This window comes from Oculina patagonica, chromosome 7 (assembly GCF_052425735.1).
Source record: "Oculina patagonica isolate OP01 chromosome 7, crgOcupat, whole genome shotgun sequence".
Taxonomy (NCBI): domain Eukaryota; kingdom Metazoa; phylum Cnidaria; class Anthozoa; order Scleractinia; family Oculinidae; genus Oculina; species Oculina patagonica.
The window spans coordinates 15,434,953-15,453,415 of record NC_135764.1 but is presented as its reverse complement, the minus strand read 5'-3'; the positions used below and the strand labels follow the sequence as shown (position 1 = coordinate 15,453,415).

At 37.5% G+C, this 18,463-nt stretch overlaps 1 protein-coding gene and 1 long non-coding RNA gene across 2 annotated transcripts in view; both read right to left on the bottom strand.

The window, feature by feature from the left end:
• Positions 1-1,961: 1,961 nt before the first annotated feature.
• The window catches only part of LOC144659806 (polycystin-1-like protein 2), a 170,627-nt gene continuing 154,125 nt past the window's right edge, over positions 1,962-18,463 (bottom strand). Inside the window, exons 14-16 of the mRNA XM_078520327.1 lie at positions 16,236-17,486; positions 5,632-5,800; positions 1,962-4,970 (exon numbers count right to left, since the gene is read on the bottom strand). Coding sequence (XP_078376453.1) covers positions 3,463-4,970; positions 5,632-5,800; positions 16,236-17,486 — 2,928 coding nt within the window. The 3' untranslated portion in view covers positions 1,962-3,462. The remainder of the gene's footprint in view (positions 4,971-5,631; positions 5,801-16,235; positions 17,487-18,463) is intronic.
• On the bottom strand, positions 6,454-8,064 carry LOC144660292 (uncharacterized). The gene is made up of 2 exons (XR_013572075.1): positions 7,048-8,064; positions 6,454-6,911 (listed from the first exon to the last, which is right to left on the bottom strand). It is a non-coding gene; the product is annotated as an uncharacterized LOC144660292 (long non-coding RNA).

Here is an 18,463-nt window from a genome sequence, read left to right as displayed (position 1 = left end):
TATCTCTGAAACGAAGTCGTTGTCCCCCACTTTTTTGCATTTCCGACACAAGTAATTTATTATCTGACTACTGTAAAAAAAATTAAAAAATCTATCGACTAGAAAATTTTCGCGCGAACGTCCTTAAGTTGAACAAAGACCAAGTTTTGGACTTTGCAACATAGCATGCAGCATGGCATTTTTAGCCCCAAAACCATACTGAACTCTTTAATTATTTATGATTCCTATGATACTCTTTTAAGAGTATTGGTTGCTTTTTTCCGTTTGGGCTTGTTTGCAGAGGTGGCTAAACGATCAAACATTTGCTCGTGAAGCTTAAGGTTGGATGAAAATGTTTGATCTAGATCAAACATCGGAAACCATTTAAATGCAATGTTGAGCGAGGCGGCTAAACGGTAAAACATGCTCTTCCAACGTGATGTTTGGCGAAAATTTTTGATCGTTTAGCCGGGGATTAAGCACAAAAGATCGCGGAAAAGATGTCAATTAAGATTTGTTGACAACCAAAATCACACTAAGAATCAAATCCAAGAACGCGCTCTGGATTTCGCGTGTAGGCTACTTGTACACGACAGATGTTCACAGATTTTCCTTTTAAGCACTTCTTCGACTCGCTTATTAAGACGAAACAAAAAGAAACTACCGATAAAAACTACCAGACTTAATGAAGTAAAACTAACAACTCTTTTAAGAAATAGTCAGATTAACTCGACTATGGGGGAAACGTCTTTTTTACAGAAGCGAAGAGACCCAAAAGCTTACGCGTATAATTAGCGCGTGCATGTTGTATTCACTTCACCGCGCAAGTTTAAAATATTGACAATATTGCTTTCAGCCCTGAAAAATACATCTTTTTTCTTTTGGCTTTAAGCAAAAGCAATGCGCCAAGAGGTGCATGCTGACGAATATAGATAGAGATGGAGCCTAGATTTCGCTGGATTCTAAACCATTTTGCCGTAGAGTGGAAATATGACCGGAAACTGCGAGTCTATCACAGCTTTTCACTCGGACCCACTCGTTTCATCGCCCAGCCTTTTCCCACCCTGGTTCTAGTTAGGAGAGTATAAGAAGAATGAGAGTATTTCTTTTTCTTATATAATTTTTCTTGTGCTCAGTTAAGCTTATTCGAAGTGAAAACCAGCCTTCAATGAGCGACAAAAGTGTTGAGACACTCAGCCTTTTTTGAGTAACTTAAACAAATTTCACCTCTTGCCACACAGACATGACCCCCTCCCCCGAAACAATGTTGGATTTGCTATCTGAAAGACTGTACAACATTAAAAAGAGGGAAAGTGAGTGGTTTACACAAACTACAATGCATTTGGAGTAGAATAATGGATATATTAAACTATTAGCACTCATTTCAACAAACAGTGTCTCAATTACTTTTGGTGCCCATTGTGCATGGGTGGGGTAACAAAAAGTGAGTCCTCCTTACAAGCGGCTAGTACTTAAAGCTGGAACGCCAGAATACTAAAACCCGGAACACATAAAATATATCGTGTTACTCTTACAAATATAAAGAGCTAACTGCAAACAGGCTAACCGAAGTACATAGTAGGCTAACCGAGGTGAATAGTAGGCTAACCAGAGTGCATAGTAGGCTAACCGGAGTGAATAGTAGGCTAACCAGAGTGCATAGTAGGCTAACCGAAGTAAATAGTAGGCTTACCGGAGTGAATAGAAAGCCTATTATGCACTGCGCTTAGCCTACTATGCACTCTGGTTAGCCTACTATGTACTTCGGTTAGCCTGTTTACGGTTAGCTCTTTATATTTGTAAGGGTAACACGATATATTTTATGCGTTCCAGGTTTTAGTACTCCGGCGTTCCGGAGTTCCGGCTTTTAATACTAGCCCTTACAAGCAAAAGAAGTTGTTTCAGATTCCCAGGGAATTACTCATCAAAGTTGCGAACTCAACTTCTCTACGCTTTGTAAATAGCCAACTGGTCAGCCTCCTGCTAACTTTTTAATAAGTTTCTGTTGCATTTACAATTATTTGTTTTCCCTCAGTTAGAACAGTAGTGCAAATTACAATGTAGATACATTGACACTCTAATAAGTTTTATAAAGTCATTTAATTTATTTGTTGCCAATTTTAAGAGCACTGATGTCGAAAGGCACATTTTATGGTGGATCGACTTTAAAAATCAAGATGCAAAAAAACTTTCTTTACGACAAGCCTTGCAGTACTAATTCGAAATCCTTTACAATGGTCTTTAACTTATTTTATCGAACCACTTGGGTGTATTTACAGCTTAGTTTGGTAAAAAATTCTAGTGCGATATTGGACAAATTGTCAAATGCATGCTACGGTCTATACACTGGCAAATTCATTGTATTGTCTTTAATGATAAAGTTTCGTCCTACCAACAGCTACTACAACAATCAGAAGGAACAATTCTGTACAACCAAAGGATAAAGAATATGTTAATCACGATCTACAAATGTTTGAACTATGACAGTTTTCCTAAGTATCTTAAAGACATGCTATACTCTTTAAGAGGAACTAATATTTTATCACTATGTAAACCTGTTACAACTACTTATGGCCTCAACTCTTTTCGTAACTCCTTACCTAATAATGTAAGATCTGAACCTACTTTTACTGGTTTTAAAAGACTCCTAAAAGGAATCTCCTTTCAGGCATAATGGTATATCTTAACATTTTTTTTTTTCATGTAAATAGATGTAAATAGATTTTAAATGTAAATTTTCCTTTTTACAATTTATGTTTCTCGAAGATATTAGCCTTTTTCAGGCTACTCTACAATTCGAGTTCAAATAAAGTTCATGTTATGTTATGTTATGTTACAAAAACCGTAATTTAAATTACATTGTGTAAAATGTTTTGTTACTGGAATACATTTGTTTATGAAATTAAAGCTGTGATAACTTTAAAGTTGTGATAACTTAATGGTGCAGGGTTCATATTTTTTATGGTCCCGACTTATGGACTTATGTGCTGGACTACTGATTCAGCGGTCTGGGTTCGAGCAGTGATCGGGGTCATTGTGTTGTGTTCCTGGACAAGACACTTTACTCTCAAAATGCCTCTCTCCACCATGGTGTATAAATGGGTAACAGCAACTTTAACCCTGCAATGAACTAGCATCCGATTTAGGAGAGAGTACTAGAAAATTCCTACTCGCCTAATGCTATACTGGAAATTTAGTTGTGCTCCGACCTGATGGGCCACTTTATCATGCTCGAACGCAGACTTAACCTTATCGAACCATTTCTTAATGCCACACCTGAGCATTCTTGCTACAAACTTTATAATTGGTATAGAGTGTAAAGAAACTACATGTAGCCTAGGATATTCCTAGACAATCTCTACCATACACACGTTATTTTTTTTGCTGAAATATTTAATAAATAATCCATTTTCTGTGACCTTAAGCCCATAATAAAAGAATAAAAAGTCAGGCAAATGCGTAATTCAAAGATCCCATGCCTTTTCATGATTGCTCTAAGGACTTAAAAAGTCCCATTTTGTGGCATATTAGGTCAAAAGTGCTTTCCTCTTCGGAATGTCCTTGGACTATACTATCCAAGCGCTGGAACAATACTTTTTTGTTTTTTTGTATCCTACCCAATTGCGAGTTAACGACATCTTCTTTAAAACGTACTTTCTTATTATTCTTTGTATTCCTTTTGCGATCTTCATGGTTTGCGCCTTTTAGGTTAATCTGTTCCCTCGAGGTTTTGATACCTTGGCTGACACTGTTTTCCTTTGAGCGTTTCATACCATTATTTATCGCATCAAAAAAATCCTTTTTTTCTCTTGTACTTTTCCAGTCATGTACATCCAAAATTTCGTACAGTTCGTTTTCATTTTCGGCGTTCTTTGCTTGTAGAAGGGAATCGTTCACGATCGCAATGAAGAAGTTCATTAAAACTATAGTGATACTCACAAGCATCATAGCGGAAAAGAATCTTCCAAAAGTCTCGTTGGTGGCTGCCAGCTCGTTAATGGGGCGAGACTTGACTCGACCCAATGTTAACTCAAGCTGAAAAAAAGTTGCTCTTAAAACTGACGAGTAGTGCTCAGATCCACTTCCGAAAATCAGAATACCAAAGTGTAAGAAAGCCACAAAGAGATTTATCATGACAACCATGAATGATGAAAGATGACGTGTGGATATCTTCACTGTCTTCGTAAATACTCCCACGTGCTTGTTGTAGCGAATGAGCCGCAAGAGTTTTACAGTGACAGTTAAAGTTAGAGTGCCCAGTACAGCATTCTCAGCTTCACACCAAAAAACTGCTTCATGGAAACTTACATTCTCGTAAACGTTTTGTTGCAATTTTCTTATCACGGAAGTGATTCTGTCGGACTGTACAAGATGCATAGAAATAACCAGAATCGACAAAGCTACTTGGACTATCTCTAACCAGTTCCAAAAAGATTTGAAATACCGAAACCGCTGTTTCCAAAACTTTTGTAACTCTCTACCGAGATACACCAGTACGAATACAATGAATAAAAAAACACAGATTAAGTACAACTGCTGGGATGCGGTTTCCGTGGAATACAAAGAAATAACTTCAGTTCTCGTCAATGGTGCACTATATCCCGAGGCTTTGACTTCGTAGAAATATGTTCCGATTCCTAAAACATTCACCGACGGATTGAAGGTGGAAAATTCTACGAAGACGGCTCTGGTTTGTCTGTCCAGCCAGTTATACTTTTGTAAATTTTTGATAACGTTAACAGCCGTTGCGTTATTGTATCCTAAATCCGCGATGTACCCTCCCCCAGGGTACAAAGCGAATTGTCCCCAAATTTGCTCTGTGTTACTCTCCCCAGATGACTGATATCTCCACGGCTTGGGGCAAACTCGGTTTAGCTCGTCACGACTCATGTTGCCGGCAGTCTTCCATCCTGGCCTGTAATATAAACGCCTCTCCTCGTTTGCCTTCGAGTATCCTTCGTAGCAGACCGGGAAGAGTTTGTTACAAGATGCTGAAATTTCAGTTAAAAGGAACATTAGATTTTAAAAACAAAACAAGAATAGTTGCTGTGTTGACAAGTTTTCCGTGATTTTGGTAAACTGTTTAATCAGAATTAACCATTGGCAAACTTTAATTTCCTGGTATTAGAGAGTACTACATAAGTTGCCTCACTATCATGTCAAAATGAGTTGCTTAGCAACTGTGGAGGGTTGTATAAAAAAAATTATGCTAACCTAGGATAAGCGTTTATACTAATTTTAGTTTTTCAATTCAGTTTTCAGTGAAGTTTTCTGGTAATGTTTTTGTCTTCCAGTTTTGCCGTCGACTTATTTCTATTTGAACTTCCAATCAACTTTTAATCCTGGGTTAGTGTCAGTCAGATTACAAACAACCCAGCCTGGTATCTCATTACTGATCATTTAATCAAGAAGTACCCAAAGGAGATGTATCCATTATCTGAGCCTCCGTGAGGCTTTTTTGAATGAAGTTGATGTGGCCGCCAATGATTGCTAATGTAAAACAGCAAGCTTTGGGACTGTCGTGGAGAGACGATTTCGTACAAATGTAAAATGAATGCATGTAAGTTGCCAATTACTACATATGTATGTTTTAGCTCCTTGTTCCTGTAAATAAAACTTGATTCTGTCAATGGAGAGACAGATTAAACTTACTGGATTTAACTCTCAGTTGCCTTGCTCGAGCCATTCCAACAAGAACGGAACGTTTGTTGCCAATGTACATGCTTTGATTCTCTGTTTGCCCGTTGTACCATCGACCGGCAAACACACCCGGGACAAACACGTTATTCAGCCAGCTCCAGTACTTTGTGCTGTTCACAGCCTGGCATGGAATATGAAATGGTGTGGTGTGAATATATCAATGTTATTAATTTAACACGTGGGCCACATTGGGGAAATATTTGGTAGTGTTTCCTTTATCTCTAGTTTATGGGCCGGGACGAGCCGAAAGCCATTCCATTCCATTCACTTACAAAAAAAATAATTTAAGATGGTCAGGCTCGTTCTATCCTCCTACCCACACAAGGTTGGGTTCTTCCACTGGAAAATTTGAACCATTTACAGACTTCAATAAAGTTAGTGAAATCTCAGTAAAATGTCTACATTCTCCTTGTAAATTGCAATCTCTGTAAATGTGCACACTTACAGAGATTTTGTAAACTACATAAAATGTCCGTAGATTTCAGCACTTTTTCTTCGTTGAAATCTCATAAAATGTCTATGAAATGTTGCTACTTTTCTTGTAAATTTGGTGCAAAATTTACAGAGATTCTGTGACATATATATAAATCTCTGTAAATTAACCGTAAAATCTCCACGTTTTCTCTGTAAAAAAAGTAGGGGATAAAATCTCTGTAAAAGCGAAATTACAAAATCTCAATAGAATCTCTGAAAAAAGTGAACGAAAGTCATTGCATAAAATGTCAGTAAAATATGAAAATAACTACATAAAATGTATCACAAAAGTACACACAATGTCTATAAAATGTATACATTTTATTGCAATAAATCTCTGTAAAACGTCCACATTTTCTCTGTAAAATCAACATGGAAAAGCAAGAAGCGTATGTGAAATATAGCATATAATCTCAATAAAATCTCTGTAAAATCATTGCATAAAATGTCAGTGAAATGTACACAAATTAACTACACAGAATGTTCTTAAAAAGTACAGGAAATGTCTACAAAAAGGACATACTTTATTACAATAAATCTTAATAAAATGCTGACATTTTCTCTGTAAAATCAACAGGAAAAAAAAGCATTGTAATATGAACCACTCTAAAAGTTGAATACAAAATTTAACAGTTCATGTTTAAATGCCACTGGTATGGTAACATGGCAAAGAATTCATGTTGATTTCGATTTAAAACATACATCTTTGAATAAGACTTTTGCTTTGGAATACAAGCAATATTCGGGGGAAAAAAGAACTCGCTTGAATGGCCTACATGTCAACTAGACGATGTTTGCTCGCTGCTTCTACATGTATGGCTAACAATGGGTAATTAAAATCTCAAGAGAAGTTAGAGCCGTGAACTTGCAGTTTTTTCAAGCATTTCGCGAGACGAGAATCTCGTCTCGCGAGAGGGTGGTAACTTACTTTTGAGTGGTACTGTAATAACCAGTTAGCCAGAGACCAAAAGGAAAAATGTGGAGTATCCATTTTACAGAGGTGTGTCTTGCAGAGGTAGAGACTGAGTGAAGTATTTTTGTCTATTTAAGACCATGTGAACAGCCTGTAATAGGGAGATGTATGCATTATAGATGTGCTCATAAGTTCAACTGTATTGACCTAAATTATTACAGTCCAAATTCTTTTTTACAGAAACCTTTAAAATATGAACACCTCCCCAGAAGGGTACAGCTTAACTGAAAAAGGCAAAATTGATATGAACTCTTCAAATTGTACCTCTGTAATGGGCACCTCCATAACATGGACACTTTTTCAAGGACTGTTGTGTACATGAAGTAGGTTGTCATTATAACAACAGTTATCCTCTTTCATAGTTACATGTACAGTGTATGTTACCATACCAGCAGTACATACATGTATGGTAAAAGTATAGGAATTTAATTCAATTACTGTAAAATAATAAAAGGTATTACTGTACATTCATTTTGTGTAACACAAATTATAACTAAATACAGTTGAATCCCTATAACTCGAACCTCCCGCTAACTCTAACCTTTTCTGATTTCCCTCCAGGCGATTTCTTAATAATTTTACCCTCGATAACTCAAACTCCCGATATCTCGAACCTTTTTCGATTTCCCTTGAAGGTTTGAGTTATCGGGATTCAACTGTAATTCAAACACCTACCCTAATCTACTTATGTCCAGGCTATTTACATGTATATAAATGACAGCTCATCATCATTCAGTAGCTATGACCACCTACAATTTGCTTGGTCACCTCTGTTGCATCAAAATTGAGAACTTTGTATGTATGTTTATGCATATTTTTTACTTACATAACAACAACACTTTAAACCAGTGTAGGTGTTTGTGCCAGTGATGAAGCTGGACTCTGTTCTATCTTTAGCCAACACGTTTACCAAAAATACTGATGGTGGTAAAAAATAAAGATGGTAATTTTCAAGCTCGGTGGTAATTAATAGTTAAGAAATTATTCAACATGACACAAGCGTGGGACAAAGAAAAACTCTGAGTCCCCGACAGGAATCGAACCCATGGCCTCCCCCAACCGGTGTCTGGGAGGCCATGCGTTCGATTCCCATCGGGGGCTCAGAGTTTTTATTTGTCCCACACTCGTGTCATGTTGAATAATTTCTTCACTGGTGATGTTTTGTCAATGTTCATTCACTACTCAAGGACAGTACATGTACATGTAAAGGTAATATACAAAGGTAATAAAACAAATCAAGCATTTATATATATGTACATAGTAGACAATTTGGCCTCCTGAACATGTAGCTTGATGCCTTATTTCTTTTCACTTTGCCATGTTGCAAACGTGCATGGTCATGCCCTTTTCTGTGGTGAACAGAAAAAAATACTGTTAGTTAACTGCACACAAAGGGCCAATGTTCTAAACAGAACAAGTAAGCGAAATTACACCAACAGAGTAGGTGACAATAATTATTAGACCAACAGCTAAGATAGTTGTAATGTAATTAACATTTTTAAATTTAAGTATTTACAAATAAAATATAAATATGACATAAAGTATCTGACACTAAGACACTGTTCACACACTCATTTGTATCCATACTGCCTTTGAACTGGGTACGGGTACGCCTTTGCTTTAAACAGCCCTGACAGGTGCAGGGATGTACAGCTGTAGCTAAGAAAACACTAATCATTAACAAGCCCAGCTGGCTTTTCTGGCCTTAATGGGAGCTCTACAAGTTTACCCATTTGCAAGTCTTTGTTTTCATGTGAAACTTCAGCCGGTTTTAAGTTCTCTTTCAGCTGGTAAATTTAGCCGGCAGCCGGCCCTTAATAACATCCCTGGGATGTTGAAACAGCATTGTTTTGAAAATGCTGAGAAAGTGTTCTCAAAAATTATGGTTTCATTGGTCTGTAACAGCAGAACCGCTCTATTTTTTTAAAAAAAAGGATTGTTGTGTTTTGGTGTGAAATTGGCTGGCTCCTAAAAAGTAAATATGGCAAACCACAGAGTGTACTGCTTGCTTATACACTTGGAAAATGGTTTGATTGGTTTCCTGTGAACAGTTTAAAGCCATATAGCTTTTGATAGGTCATGCATATGTAAATCCCGGTTGATTGGAAACCGCATCTGTGTAAACAATGCCTCAATCTTATGTGCAGTTACCATAATATAAACAAATCAAAAAATGAACCAGGACATAAGGGTTGATTTGGAAGCTTGAGTAAAAACAAAGACTCTTAAAATAATAAATAATTATTTTACTAATACAATAAGGTTTACAAAAATAAAGGAACTGTAAATGTAATATGAACAAAACAATTAAAACAGCACATTTAATCTAAAAAATATAGAGAGGATATGCTGAAATATACATGTAACATTTTTCCCTAGTAACATGCAGCACAAAACCTATAGTTGATGTTTGACAGATATTGCAATAAACAGGGAGGTGTGGTTGACTAAATTGCAGATCATGCAATCCAGGTTTGAGCTCTAGCTGGGGTAGCAGTATTCTTTTCTTGGGACAAAAACACAATATTGGGATCATAACTGAATATATGTATCTGCTATTATTAAAAACAAGCCATGCTATATTCCAATTTCTGAGTTTTGACTACCGGTAGTTAATAGGCAATAGAATTGTCAATATTAGCTCTTATAACCCACCCATTAATTTTTGTGTGCGGTCATTGGACAAAACGCATCACGTGGTACAAAATCGGACGACAGGTATCAGGGAATATACCCCGTCCGATTTGATATCCGTCACCCGATTTTGTAGGTAGGCAGAAAAAAACAAATGAAGTCGCCTAAGTCAATTCTAACTGTTAATGAAATCACATAGTTAAAAAATCACGTAAACCAATCAACTTAGATTGGTTTCAACCACAGTTAAGCCGGGTTTATAACGTAGGTTTTTTCCTATAAATTTACTGGCGATGAAGCGCTTTGTAGAAATAAACTGGAGGGTTATAAAATAAATAAACCCCTTTCTGGCTTGCTGGTATATTAGAGGATAATGCCCTTGGCTGAAAGATTGTCCTCAAAATTTCACAGTTGCCCTCGAAGCTTCGCTTCTCGGCCAACTGTTCATTTTTCAACAATCTTTCGGCCTCGGGCATTATACTCCAATATACCAGCCGCCTGAAGGGGTTTATTTACTAAATATACAATGTACTGTGTACAATATGGTGGGTGTATGCATTGACGAGAACAACCCAGCCGGGACCTCAAATATTTCATTTCTTTTGGTGTTTACAATAAAACAACAGTTCCACTCATACTTGTTGAATATGAGTTAGTTGTAGCCAACTATCAACACATGCTTGTGGAATGACTTCTAATCAACAATTGGAATATGAAACACGATTGAAGCAAGAAGAAAGGTGTATTTTAAGAGATAAACTTCAGTAAATGCCAGGACTTGAACTCTGAGGACTCAGCCAGGGCGAGGGACTCAAGTCAGAACTATTTTTTAGTTTTTGAACAGTGTGAAACTGTATTAAAAAGTCCTTGTTGTTATGATGTTGTAATCTTTACACTATTTATAGTAGTAGTGACCTAAACAACAAATAAAAGCTAACCAGTCCTGAGCTCGAGTCCTGGCTCAAATCCTAGCTCCTAGCTGAAGTCTTTTGTTTTATTAAAAATGCCAAAAGAATTGCAATATTTGAGCTCCCTAGTTATTTTCGTTGACGCGTATCCGCTGCCAAATTTGTGGCCAATGGTATAAGAGCTCATATACTATTACCTGTTAACCAATCAAAACGCAGGAATTGCAATATACCATTGCTAGTTTTTAATAATATGGAATATCTTACGAGCCACTTGTATTTTGGCGGTATACACACAAGCCTTTAGGCGAGTGTGTATAGGAAGAAAATACAAGTGACAAGTGGGATTTTCCACAGTATACCACTAGAAAGTGTTGTGTAACTATTTTATACATGTACCATGCCGTATAGAAAATACATTGTGTCTAGATACCCGGCAGCCGGGAAGTGTTTTCAAAATACTACATACCCGGCAGTCTGAAATTATTCTAGAATTTCCACGGAAAAACCAATCCAATCCTCCTCAAAACTATAGATCTTTGCTTAGAAATGCCAAGCGATTTCAATTATAGTTTTGGCTTTGTGTTTGAGGAAATTTTCGAGCTTGGGCATACTACAAAATCTTGATTCTTCGACACTTAGAAAAAATTCGTACTCTGACTCCGGTGTCAACTCTTATAGAATAATTTCTACAAAAACTGAAGTTGAAACCCTGCGAGAGTATTCGATATTTGCTGAGAAATGCGAAGCGATTCTAAATAATGTTTTGCTTTTGTTGTGGACGAATTCTCTTGGCTTCGGCGTACTGTAAAATCCTCGACTCACGGGCACGGTTGTTCAAAAGACTAGATACCCGGCAGTCAAAAATTCATGAATAATCAATACATTCAATATCCACAAAAATGATCATTGAAACCTAGCTCCCGAGAGTATTTCAGTATTTCAATTTTCGGTCGGAAATACCAAGCGAGTTTTTACAATGTCAGTTTGGTTTTGCACAAATTGTACGAACTTTATGTGACTCACGGGCACGATTTTTCAAAGACTACATACCCGGCAGTCAAAAATGCTTCCCGTTTTTCCATCAAAATTTCCATTTGAACCTGCTGAGATGTCGGTGTAGAAATACCAAGCGATTTTCCAACTTAAGGCCTCAACAATTGCCTCGGCAAAGTAGTACAAAATAGCTACAAAACGCTTGAGCGTTCGGTGACGAAAGTCCGCCACCGATGTAACTTCCGGTGTGACACTTTAGTGGGGTGACAAAGGTGGCACGAGGTGTTGGTTTTCGCGCCAAAACGAACTCAGCGTTGGAAGCGACGAAGTTCTTCTTAGTTATTTGTAAGGTAAGTTAAACGTTTTATCAATAAGGTAAGAAACCCTTCGCAAGTAACATATTCGCAGAGTTAGAAAGAGCGATTTCAAGCTACACGGAGCGAAAGAACATCAATGTTTTTGTCATTTCGTTTTAATCATTCATTGTCTTAAAAAACTGGGAATTTGACGCTCTGTGAAGCCCTAACTGATGGGACATTTGACGGCCTACCAAACTTTTTGCAAAAAAGTCAAATGCCCGGGGGTTTGCACAGGGGATGGGAGTTTTGGAAATGACTGATAAACAAGAATTTGAAAAAATCTACTTGAGTGACTATATATAGAGGAACGCTTTGTATTTCTATTTAACCGAGAGCTTCGTCGCTTCCAACGCTAAGCCGTTTAGCCCACAGAAGAACTTCGTCGCTTCCAACGCTGAGTTCGTTTTGGCGCGAAAACCAACACCACGTGCCACCTTTGTCACGCCACTAAAGTGTCACACCGGAAGTTACATCGGTGGCGGACTTTCGTCACCGAACGCTCAAGCGTTTTGTAGCTATTTTGTACTACTTTGCCGAGGCAATTGTTGAGGCCTTAAGTTGGAAAATCGCTTGGTATTTCTACACCGACATCTCAGCAGGTTCAAATGGAAATTTTGATGGAAAAACGGGAAGCATTTTTGACTGCCGGGTATGTAGTCTTTGAAAAATCGTGCCCGTGAGTCACATAAAGTTCGTACAATTTGTGCAAAACCAAACTGACATTGTAAAAACTCGCTTGGTATTTCCGACCGAAAATTGAAATACTGAAATACTCTCGGGAGCTAGGTTTCAATGATCATTTTTGTGGATATTGAATGTATTGATTATTCATGAATTTTTGACTGCCGGGTATCTAGTCTTTTGAACAACCGTGCCCGTGAGTCGAGGATTTTACAGTACGCCGAAGCCAAGAGAATTCGTCCACAACAAAAGCAAAACATTATTTAGAATCGCTTCGCATTTCTCAGCAAATATCGAATACTCTCGCAGGGTTTCAACTTCAGTTTTTGTAGAAATTATTCTATAAGAGTTGACACCGGAGTCAGAGTACGAATTTTTTCTAAGTGTCGAAGAATCAAGATTTTGTAGTATGCCCAAGCTCGAAAATCTCCTCAAACACAAAGCCAAAACTATAATTGAAATCGCTTGGCATTTCTAAGCAAAGATCTATAGTTTTGAGGAGGATTGGATTGGTTTTTCCGTGGAAATTCTAGAATAATTTCAGACTGCCCGGTATGTAGTATTTTGAAAACACTTCCCGGCTGCCGGGTATCTAGACACAATGTAGAAAATACGCTTACAAAATTTCGTCGAGATTAAGATCGCGGCACACAATGGGAAGGTTAGGTTGAATACCGTCGAATAAACAATGGCTTCCTTGTATTCTGATTGGCTGTATTTCCTATGGCATGGTATAGAAGCTCACATGCCATTGCATGTAATTGTAAACCAATCAAATCAAATCTCAGAAATTGCAACATAGGTACCCTGGCTGGTTGTTATGATTCATGTCGAAAAAAAGAAGGATAAAATCTTCTTTAATAACTTCTACAGGGAAAGATTTTTGAACTGAACTTCAATTTTCCTTATAAAAAGTCTTACATGTAAGCCTTACATTTTATCTCCTTCATACATGTGCACGAACTTTTCAAAGGGACTCACAAAATCGTAATGTATCTGATGTATGTACGAAGACTTTATCATCACTATAATAATTTATAATAGAAAGCTCATCAAGTATCTACTACATAATCTAACAAACCAAGACTTTCTACATTTATAAACGTACCTTGAAGTCCACACGAAGCAGCAAGCATTACAAAACTGAACCAGTATGGCGAAATTTAAACATGGCGGAATACTCCACTCAGTGACACTCGATTTCACTCGACTCTGAGCAAAAGAAGCCGTCGGGAGTAGATTATCGTCAAAAATACCGATAAACGTCATGAAGCGAGCTTTAAACTAACAGAAAAGCGACTCGAGCATCGAATCTCCATGTATAAACATTTGTAAACGAATAAAAGTTCGTTATCATGATTATAAAACAAGCGCCAGAACCCTTCAAGCGTTTGCGCATGACCGTTTGGTACTCAGACCTCTTCCGTCCAATCGTCCAAATCGTTCCCAGAGCCTTCTCATTGTCCTCCGTCCGTTTGTTCGAAAGCGTATGGACGTTCGACGAAATAAATTTTTATCTTCTTTTCAGTAAAATAGGGAAAATGTACTCAACTTTCTTTGATTTAATTAGTCCTTTTGTTTTTTGGGGGAGTTTTGCGGTTTTTGTCGTCATGTGTCGTAGCCATGAAGGCTACGACAAAATGAGGGCTACGACAAAAAATACGACATAAATCATTCATACGCTTACATAAATAATCATTCACACGTTTAAATGAATCGTCCATATATACGCATATAAATCATTCATATGCTTATATAATTTTTCTTTTCCATCGATTTCTCGAATCGTGAGTTTTGGACGCCTGTGATTTTATGGACATTTTATGAAGCCCTGTTTGTGGCATTTTATAGACATTTTATGAAGCCCCGTTTGTGCCAAGGCTCTGCCAATTTATGGACATTTTATTGACATTTTATGAAGCCCCGTTTGTGCCAATTTATGGACATTTTATGAACTTTTTATGAAGCCCCGTTTGTGTCAATTTATAGAGATTTTATGAAGCCCCGTTTGTGCCAATTTATGGAGATTTTATGAAGCCCCGTTTGTGCCAATTTATGGAGATTTTATGAAGCCCCGTTTGTGCCAATTTATGGACATTTTACGGACATTTTATAAAGCCCCGTTTGTGTCAAGTTATGGACATTTTATGAACTTTTTATGAAGCCCCGTTTGTGTCAATTTATAGAGATTTTATGAAGCCCCGTTCGTGTCAATTTATGGACATTTTATAAACTTTTTATGAAGCCCCGTTTGTGTCAATTTATAGAGATTTTATGAAGCCCCGTTTGTACCAATTTATGGACATTTTACGGACATTTTATAAAGCCCCGTTTGTGTCAATTTATGGACATTTTATGAACTTTTTATGAAGCCCCGTTTGTGCCAATTTATATAGATTTTATAAAGACCTGCATGCGTCATTTTATATTGTGTGTAGTTCATAAACATTTCTTACGTGATTCCGGTACGTGTTTCAAACGTCAGAGTGCATGTTGATTTACCGGCTTACTTTAAAACCGTGCATTGTAAGAGAATACCAGACTGGATAACTCTTAAAACCAATCTCTTTTACCCTACTCACAGGTAAATCAGCCGGCACTACGTTCTTAGTTCTTGCAATAACAAGAAGCTGGGACCTCAAGGACGGGCATTAATTAAACGCACATTAAATTATATGGTCCGACTGCAATAGTCGAGTCTTCTAAGTTTTTTTCCCTCTTTATCCCTCTCAATATCTCTTTCTCTCTTTCGCTCTGTTTTACTGGTTTGGAGACTTTAAGATGTGAAAATTTACAGAGATTTTATGATGTTTTGCTTAGACAAATTCATTTGGTAAATTTACAGAGATTTTGTTACTTATTTTGAGAACTTATCATTTACAGACATTTTATGTGATGATACTAAGCCCGGAAAAATCTTTGTAAATTAAGATTTACAAACATTTGTGTGAGATTTTATGAAGTCTGTAAATTTGTAGTCTTTTCGTCTTATCCTTGTTGCTAGAATTTACTAACATTTTACTAACTTTCTTTTAAATACAAGACCGAAAAACCATATAAAATGTCTGTAAAATAAATTTACAAACATTTTGTCTTTAACATTCAAAACTACGAAGTCTGTAAATTAAAGATTTACAAACATTTTATAAAGTCTGTAAATGGGTCAAATTTTCCAGTGTTCCTGAATACAGTTATGCTGCCCACTTCTAGGAAACGCCTCATTTTTCCGAGTATTAAACTCTTTGGAGCAGAATGCTTTGCCATTATTCCAAAATGAAGTCAATTGAACACACCCTTACTTGGCCAATCACAACAAATGCAGATAAATTAATTTTGGCTTGAAGCAGCATAATTGCTTTTCTTACTGGTCCCACCAAGATGCTCTAATATTTTTAAGCAGGGGAAGGGTAACTGGTAATCTGCCTCCCTACCCCTCGTTTTTGAGCTGACCAAGCAAAAAGCCCATAAAATGAAAAAAATAACAGTTATATACCGGTAACCCAAACCAGCTCAAGTATAGACTGCACTCACCTTGTTAAAATGGGGTAACCCTTCTTGGATAGATTTTGTCATAAGATAACGATGGTCATTTCTGTTACCATAGCACACCACCATCAGCAAGAAAACAAAGATAACATAAAAGAAAAGTTCCATGAAAAACCGCGACACGTTTTCTTTTCTGGCTTGACGTTTTCTCATTTCCTCGACTTCATTCAACTTCAGTGTCCACAATCTGTGTTGTGGAGAATTACTTTTATCTTTTTCAGAGCTTTCATTTTCTTTATGTGTACTCTTTTTCCACTTGCGAATTCCCGCTAGCAAAAGAGCTATGAAGAAAACTTTGAATGGCTCCATAATTATCACATCCTGAGTGAATGATATGAACATCGACGATAGCCATTGCTCACTGATGCTCTTTCCCCAGATCAAACTGTAGAAGATTGTCAACGTCGCTGACAGAGTACAAGAACAAACGAAAAGGAACCAGGCAAGATAGGTGAGCCACTTCGCTCTGGAGCAACATCGGGATTCAATTGCCGGATTTCCAGCTCCTTTTTGAAATAATAAGGTTATGACGAAGTTAATCGGTGCGACAATAAGCACGCTTTTGATACCAATCATTACTTGCCTCGATGAGAGTTTCAACGGTCCTAACTGAATGACCTGTTCGGACTTGCCATCCAACTTATAGAACATCGCGTTCGCGAGCATAGCTGTGAGCAATACTGAAAGACAACAGGAGGCCCGCTGTACTCTTGTAAACCGGTTTCTCTTTGCCTTTGCTACAACTGAAACCCAAATATGCATTTCTGTGAGGCCTTTCCACCACCGTTTTACAACTTCATGGCTAAAATGCAGTTCATTTGGCACTTGCTCAATCATTCGCTCAATTCGACCATCTCCTCGCTCCAGGGCAAGCCACTGGCTGCTGGGAAATTTCCAAGCCTCATTGACTTCTTTGTCCACAACCACGATTTCTTCTAGAAACCACGAAGGGCTGTCCCCAGAGTTATCATGGCCAATCCGCACTCCCTGAATCCCACCAAGCCGGTTGTTCACGTGAAAAAAAAAGACATCCGTGTTGCCCCGAGAAAATAGAAATTTCTTCACGCCAGGTTCGTCTGAGCTGAGCTGAATAATTCCAGTGCTTTCGTCAGTGCCGTAAATCTCCATGGCAACCTGAGCTGTTGTACCTGAGTTTCTCCACACACCGGTTGTGATTATTATCTCGTATTCATGTAAGCTGCTTGATGTGGATGGTAGCTGTACTGGCAAACCATTCTAGAAATCAATAGTAGTAGTAGAAGTCTTTATTAAGAAATCAGTCACAACATACGTGTGGCTTTACAATCAATAACAAACTAAGCTAAACTAGAAAAAGAAAACCTATCATATGTATTACAAGAAAGATTTTAAGAAATAAATTTAAAAAGACATACATTTATAAAAGCCCGTTTGAATCGTTCCGTCTTTACTTTAGGGAGTATGAAGTCATGGCTCTTTCTCTAAGACCTCTGTTACGTTTGGGTGGGAGAAAATCATCTAATACATGGCCAGTGTCACCTGTGATTCTGTTGAAAAGATCACTGTCTCTATTCTTTATAACATTAGATATCAAAATGATCGTATTTGTATAGCCAAAACGATAGGCTCGCCGAAAAAAGTGTCAATCCGATCTAAATATCTGCCTTGATAGGCGGAGCCCCACACTTCTAATCCATACAGAAATAATGACATTATTAAACAGTCGAAGAGTTTACTGAGCTGATCTATAGTGTACCCATAATATTTGCATACCCTAAGAATATAATTATAGTCGACTAGCAGCTCTAGAAAGTAAACTGTCGACATGAAGGTCCCGATGTAGATCAATGTAGATCAGTGCAGATGACGTGTTGATGTTTAAGAATACTGGGTCCAATTTTTGAACGGTCCCAGCGAAGGTAACCATCAATTTATTCAAGACATCATAATTATAAATAATCAGATTCCGTATTCAAGTGATTTTCAATACTCAATCTTAACAAAATAGAGTGCTGTGTCACTTCAGTATACTAATAGCCTGCAGCAGGGTTTACACATTGGCTTCCACTTCTGGTGATAAAGCAAAGGCTGGTTCTGTGAGCAGTTTTTTAGACGAGCAAAAGATGGAATTGAAAGAAGAGCCCGAGAGAGGAAGGTTGGGTTGAGTGAAAAAAAGGGAGACTGTGTGAAAAGATGGAAAAAGTATTTCTCTTCTCTGCCCCTTTCCTAACCTC